Here is a 7,827-nt window from a genome sequence, read left to right as displayed (position 1 = left end):
TATTAAAATTTTAATATACTAATTTATTAAATAATATCAATTTTTTTAATTATTTAATTTAATATTATATATTAATTTCTATTTATATAAAAAAGTTATCAATTAAAAACTAAACTTATGGAAAATTTAGTATTATTAATACATCATTGTTTAAAATAGAAGTGAGTTACTCTTTTTATTTATATATATATATATATATATATATATATAATTTTGTATTTTTATTTAAATCTATGTTATTTAAAATAAAACCAATTTATACTTTTTACAACTCATTCTTTTTAAAATCTATTATAAAAATTCAGTGCAGCACATCAGTCGATTATGAAAACCATAATCAACATGATATTAGATAAAAAAAAAAAAACAACCTTAATAATGTATCCAATAAAAAAAATCCATTTGACTCTCATTAATGATTTTATAATAATTTTAGTCAGCATAAAATAATTATATAATTAATGTATCAAACTAAAAAAATTTAAACTTTAAAAACTTCAAAAATATCAATCATAATATATTTTTTTATAATTATAAAACTTATAATGTATCCAATAAAAAAAATCCATTTGACTCTCATTAATGATTTTATAATAATTTTAGTCAGCATAAAATAATTATATAATTAATGTATCAAACTAAAAAAATTTAAACTTTAAAAACTTCAAAAATATCAATCATAATATATTTTTTTATAATTATAAAACTTATAATAAACTAAATAAGAATACTAATCTTTTTAAATGCTAGCTAATAAATAAACCGCCACATAAATAAACTGCCACACCCCTCTGGTTTAGATGAGGGATTACTTTACGTATTTCGATCTTCATTCTTGTCAATCAATCATTCTCTTTAGATGACAAAAGATAGTGCAAACTAAAAGTTTATCAAAGGCTTTTATTCCAATCATGCCAATATTCATTACAAAATAAATGCTTTTAATTATCAAACCACCCAATGCTCGCTGCTAAATACATAGTGTGACTAATAATTACTTCCTGACCACTATTTCAACGTTTCAAACCTCAAACGACTGAACCTGAAATCGACACACAACTTATAATAAATTTTGTGTTCATTTCCTAGCTGCTTATCAAATCTCAAGCATAAAGGAGAGAAGCAATAGGTTTTTCTGTTTCTCAGTGCTACTGTTAATCTTATTCTCAGGCCTCAGATCAGAAGCAGGGCCTTCAATTCTCAAACTATTATGTGTGGAACAAGCCAGGTCGACAACGACTGCAAAGGAAAAGATGGGGAATGGCGTCCATGTCTGAAATACCTCCACAGCGTGTGTGCTGCCAAACTTCACACATATCACATGCAATCATACGTTCACCATCGTCATCTTTAGCACCACAAGGGCAATCTACAGTCCAGTTATCGCTACCCCCTTCGTAGAGCAAATCACTAGATAAATCGATGTCACTCCCCTGAACTATCACAGTCGACCCCGACTCTATGGCTCCAAACAGGAGATCCTCATCATTGCCCTGGAGATCAGGGATCGATTCCACTCGAAAGCTTTGCATGATATAATAGGTGTCTCTGAAAGCCTTCTGCGCTTGTTTCTTGAGGTCTCCAATGGTGGAATGTGGCGGCACGACTACCAAATCTGGAGGAGGAAGTGGCCTCATGATGATGTTATGCCTGGAATCATCAGAATTGTGATCATTAGACAAGGCCATGGTGCACAGGACTCTCAGCATTTCGTCGTCGTCGATTCCGAATTCATTGTTGGCTCCTTTTCTTGTTGTTTCCCCTCTGTGGTCCTTGATGAACTGCTTCGTGTCAAGAATAATTCTTGTTGCAGTGGGAATGGCTGTGATAACGGCCTTAGTACCAAGTTTCCCTGCAGGCTTGTAATTTTCCAACACATGTTTATACAGGTAGAGGATATCTTTAGTTACCTGTGATCTGCTGAGATCACAGATCGAATCTGCAGCAGGTACATACGGAGAAGTAATAGCAGAAGAAAAAGCAGCAGAAGAATCTAGGGTTAGGGTTTGGGTTTCCACATTTGGATTCGTTAGGGCTAGGGTTTGAGTTTCCACATATGGATTCGTTAGGCTTTTATCAGCGTCCTCCAGACTGTATTCGAGCACTTTGCTGACTGGATTAACAGCCCTTCTCACGACGTGCCCCCCGACCACACGGTTCCCCAGAGATTTCAACACAAAATCCAGGAGACCCGTGTCGCCGATAAAAACCCGGGCCGCGTCCCGCACGTCCTGTCGTGGCATCCATTTCTTCTCGCACTTCTTTAGTGCTTCCACAATCACCTGCGTCGCGAGTTCGAGTCTCTTGACAGACCAGCGGCATGGCAGGTCGGCTGTTATGGGAGTGTAATTGGGAGCAGCCTTGATGTAATAGTTATTGTACTGGTGCTTGGAAGAAGAAGGCAGTGGCTTAATTAATGCTGCTTGAGAATTGTTGAAGCTGGAGGGATTAGGGTGCAGAGGCAAACGGGCTTTTAGTTCCACCATGAAACGGATTAAGTCTCCAACAGTCTGAAGGATTTGTGCGCTGATTCTCTGATATATGGTTACTATCCCGATCACCTTCTGATCGACCTCTTCGAAATGCTGAGCCATTACTGCTAGAGGCATTCCTCGTATTGCTTCGATAGCTTTGGTGTACATTTGCTGAGATACGCCGAAGCTGCTATGCCCAAACTTGTATCCCCACCGGCCAAACCAGGATTCTCCATAAGCCACGCTATGCAATAGTCTTAGCTCCATTGATCTCTTCTTAGCAACATCCTCAACGCTAACCTTCCTGCACGGGATAAATTTTGTAAGAGAGATGCCCATGATTGACACTTGGGATTATTTTTCTAATAAGTTCCAGAAAAACATTGCATTTGCGGGAAAAGGTTTACGAACATAATTAAACAAATGATATTGAATTTATAATTTAATCTACAGTGAGCTTAAACAAAGACCACCATTTTCAATTTATATCAAGGAAAACAAAAAAAACTTTTAAAACATTACCAAAACAAAAATCGAACAAAGGTCCTGAAGTGATATACACTGGGAATTTTTATATTTGAGACCATTTTTTTAGTTTGTCTCTAAGAAAGTGTAAGGTCCTGAAGTGATATACACCGAGAATTTTTATATTTGAGACCAATTTTACTGGAAACTTCTATATTTATCATTTTTTTTTAATTATGGTGATAGTTAATTTGAAGTTTGTTTAGAATTAAGAGTAAACCTAATTACCAGAAAACCAAATATACCACTAATTTGCTATTTTCAATATTTATTTATTTTGAATTTTGAAATACATTTTTTCTAAACTTTTGAAATTATTCATAAAAGTTTGATATTTTCATTTATTTATCATTTTTTAAATTATAGTGAATATAATTAATTTTTGAAACTAATTTTCAAAGAAATTATATATTGGTAGATTTAGGTAGATAGTGTCAATCTAATCTACCAATGTGATTTCTTCCAAAGTTAGTTTCAAATATTCCAAATATAAATCACAAAAACTTGAATTTGAATAAAATTAATTTGTTGGAGTAATTTGAAGTTCTTTTAGAATTAAGAGTAGATCTCAACTACCAACAAACCAAATATATCAATAACTTGTCACTTTCAATATTTATCTATTTTGAATTTCTAAATACACTGCCATAAATTTGTGAAATTACTTTTAGAAGGTTGCAATTTGATATTTGAAACCCTAAATTTCATCAGTATTTAAATTTTGCTCTAATGAGTCTTAAATTCTAATGAATGGCTTAAATTCTAATGAGTGATTTAGATAGAGGCTATGTTAGAAAATCTGAACATATTTCTTGTCAACTTTCCTTTTCAATCAGTTGGGAAGTGAGATTCTTATAAACAAAAAAAATGAATTTTGAGAAACATTGGAGTATTGATGTCTAGTTAGACACATTGACATACATTTCAAAAACAATCTTTTGATATCATAGAATTAGACTAGTGAGCTATTATGTTTTTTTTTTCTTTTAATAATAACTACCTTCAAATCTCCCACCCAACTGTTATAAAAATTTACAAATAATCATTAAAAAAAATTTATCCCTAGTAAATCTATATAAAACATACCTAAAAAAAACAACATTAAACCCAAATTACCACTATTATATAAAACATTTAAAAACAAACATTCAACCCAAATGACCACTATCAAATTTGAAATTCGAAAGCTGCTTAGTAACCAAACTATTATATAAGACATTTAAAAACAAACATGAAACCCAAATGACCACTATCAAATTTCCAATGAACAGACGAAATAAATTTGAAATTCGAAAGCTGCATAGGATCCAAACATAGTCTTCACAGTCACATAAGCAGAAAGTCTTTCAATATTGATCTATTTTTAATAAAAATAAAAGCAAGGGTCACTTAAACACAGCGCCAAAGAAGTCCCTACGGTTCCATGAGGAAGACAAAGCGTTTGAAGAAAAAATGACAACCTGGCTCTTAACATGGCGCAAATTCGGTCCCACAGGTCCATGATGTCCCTTCCAAAGGCATATTTGGATCCTTTCTCTCGTCCATTAATGCACAGCAAGTGTCCAAAACCATTCGTGTGTATGACGCCATGCAATAAAGGGGTCTGTAGATCGAGAACACTCGCTTGCACTGCCGGTAAGAAACATATTTCGCAATTCATCTGGCTTGAAGGCACTGGAATATGGCAGTTTGTGCACACCTTTCCTCTATCCAGTCCCTCTAATCCGAAAGCCCGATCGTCCAGGTCTGGGCATGGGATTATGAAGTGATAGCGACTGCTCGACACAAAATGGTGGCTCCACCCTGCACATATACAATTCAACCAACATACAGAATTTCAATATGGAATTCCAGAATAGTACTCAGAATAATTCCATTCTAAATTCCTTACCCTACCCTATGGCATTGTATTAAGATTAACTAAGACGCACTATTTCCAGCCACTTTTGTTGTATCAAGAAGAAGTTAATGGTCATCATTTATCCAGTGCTTCTGAGGTCAGTGTCATTCCGGATACCCTTTGGCCAGCCACTTCTGAGGTCAGTGTCATTCCTGATACCCTTTGGCCAGCCACTTCTGAGGTTTCAATTTTTGTTTTCATGTTTATTATTGATACAGTGCTTCTGAGGTCAATTTCCATCCTGATACCCCTTAGGCCTTGAGGACTTATCTGTTGAACGGAGCTTTAACTGTGAACAGAACCATGATTGCTGCTTCACATTCTAATAATAAATTGTTATATTACACAAGAAACAATGTGCATTGTGTACAAAAAACAATGTTGAGGGGTAAAACAATTTCCATCCTGATACCCTTGGGACATTTAGGACTTATCCATTGAAGGGAGCTTTAACTGTGAACGGAATCATGGTTGCTGCTTCACATTCTAATAATAAATTACAATATTAAACGAGAGGCATTGTGTACAACAAACAATTTATACGGGTCAAATGGATTAGAAAATGGGATATCAATATGACCAACTGTGAACAGAACCATGGTTTCTGTTTCACACACAATAAATCATGTTTAGTGCTAGAAAGATTTAGAAAATGAAATATTAATATGATCAATTATGTCAACAATTATATATATAATTTTTATTTTTTAACTAATATAATGAAAAAACATTTAAATGTTTATATTTCTATTCACAAACATTTATATTTCTATTCACAGTATTTTACAAACAGTGTGTCAATTTTGAATATTCCTAACTTTCAAGTGAGACATAAATTTTGAATATTCCAACTTTCAAGTGAGACATATTTAATTCCTAGAAATGGGCGGAGTGCCGACCAGAAATCTTAGATATTTCAAACTATTATCCACAACTCACTCTAAAAATACTATAAACAACAATATGCCCAACTAACAAAATTTTCACACTCAATCTCTTGTAGACATTTCAAACTATTATACACAACTCACTCTAAAAAATACTATAAACAACAATATGCCCAACTATCAAAATTTTCACACTCAAACTCTTGTACTTATTGCGCAGGCTAAACTTCCATCAAACACCAACGAAAATCATGGAATAAAATATAAATGAAACAGAACAAACTCTTATAATTATTTCGTAGGCTAAACTTCCATCAAACACTAATGAAAATCCTGGAATAAAATATAAATGAAACAGGACCTTCATACTTTCTAAACAAACACAAACGAAAAAATAACCATTATGCCTACGTTACAAGAAATTTATACTTAAGAAATTTAGATAGATAATTACATGCATAACATTGATAATGTTGACGTAGTGTTTTGAAGGGAAAAAACTGTTAACTCGGTCGATCCTACTCCCTGTAACTATATAAACTATTCTATACATTCTATAGAGAATTGCATAGCAATAAATCCTACTCCCTGTAACTATACAAAACTATTCTATATATTTGCTTAACCAAAATCCAGTTGATGAAATGGCTATGTTCTGATAACCTGATAGCGTTTTATGTCATGGCCTCGGTTCTGGGGATATAAAAAAACAGGCATATGAAAATAAAAATAAAAAATGTTGAGAGCTACCTATACATCGACACTGATCACAATGTGGATGAAGCGAATTCTGCATGGACTCCTCGATAATAAAAACAGTAATCCGAGCAGCAAGTGAATCTTCCTGCAACATGATCGACCACAGAGGCATTCCCTCCACATCATAATCTTCCCTCTCTGCATATTCCTGGAGAAAAGCTCTAATATTGTCACGAAAAGCACCAAAAAAATCTGCTGGGCATCCTGGGTCACCAAAGGTATGGAACCCAAAAATTCTCTCCCCTCGTTTCCTCTTTTTACTGTTCTCCAAATCAACGAACATCTCCTCTGATAAATGCTAACACAATAGCTGCAAAAAATTGAATGAGAGGCACCCAAAAAAAAGCCACTGCAATTAGCTGCTAGCCTCTCAAATATATTCTCATTCTACTGAGACACCAGAGATAAAAGGATAGATCATACTACTGACAACTAGAACTTCACCATTCAAATTTCAAGTTCATTCTGTGGCAACGGGAGATCAATATATATGGCTTTTGTTCAAATAAGCTGGGTGGTCTCAGTACAGTAGAAAAACACAAATATTTACCGATATGATCATCAAATCTGCAGCCATACACCACAGATTTTCTGTAAAAAATATGCTGCCGGTATGCTGGAATTGAACAGTGGAACATTATATTATCATAAGGTAATGGGGGTGGGGGAGAGGATCGGGCGGAATTTAGAATCGAAAAATGCTCGGATTCATCCAAACGATAATTCTAACTGTCTAGAGCTGATGGTCCGGCGCATGATGTCCACTCGTCCTCATTATACGCTGGCACTCCTTAAATCTCCGGTGTTCACACAAAAACCACCCGGTATTCCGATAATCATTCATGGTTTTCGGGTATATAATCCGGTGTCGGGTGGCCCCTGGGTGATCGATAAGGTTGGCGAATTGGGGCACTGACAGTTGTAGAGTCACAGTTGGTTGGGGTATAGCAGTTAATCGGGTATGTATGGAAACCGAGAATTAGCCTCGATTCCGTTGGGTTTCAGTTAGATTTCTGCGAGGAAAAGGAAAGATAAGTCGATTATGATTAATTAATGAATGTCGTCTTGCCTGCCTCTATCTCCCGAGCAGACACATTTAGTTACGCCGTTTATGGTAATGGATTTTTCCCTTGCTAACATCCGTTTTCATAATACTACCACTGTCGGCTAAGCTATGGTTGGTAAACTTCGACATGTATCAGCGATTACTTGAACGAATTTTTATAATTATAAGACAAAAATTGAATTAAAACAGATTAATCTACTAATCCCAACCAAGAAT

The 7,827-nt window shown here is 34.5% G+C and overlaps 1 protein-coding gene across 1 annotated transcript; it reads right to left on the bottom strand.

The window, feature by feature from the left end:
• Positions 1-1,208: 1,208 nt before the first annotated feature.
• Positions 1,209-6,828, bottom strand: LOC149181590 (PHD finger protein PERSISTENT TAPETAL CELL 1-like). The gene is made up of 4 exons (XM_089414259.1): positions 6,537-6,828; positions 4,460-4,802; positions 2,072-2,778; positions 1,209-1,996 (listed from the first exon to the last, which is right to left on the bottom strand). The coding sequence occupies exons 1-4, from the start codon at positions 6,826-6,828 to the stop codon at positions 1,209-1,211; spliced, it is 2,130 nt and encodes a 709-aa protein (XP_089270385.1).
• Between the last annotated feature and the right edge of the window lie 999 nt (positions 6,829-7,827).

This window comes from Pinus tabuliformis, chromosome 3_2 (assembly GCF_031772625.1).
Source record: "Pinus tabuliformis cultivar Carrire ecotype Pingquan chromosome 3_2, CPIR1, whole genome shotgun sequence".
NCBI lineage: Eukaryota > Viridiplantae > Streptophyta > Pinopsida > Pinales > Pinaceae > Pinus > Pinus tabuliformis.
The sequence above is the reverse complement of the archived record's forward strand: the minus strand, read 5'-3'. Positions and strand labels throughout refer to the sequence as shown.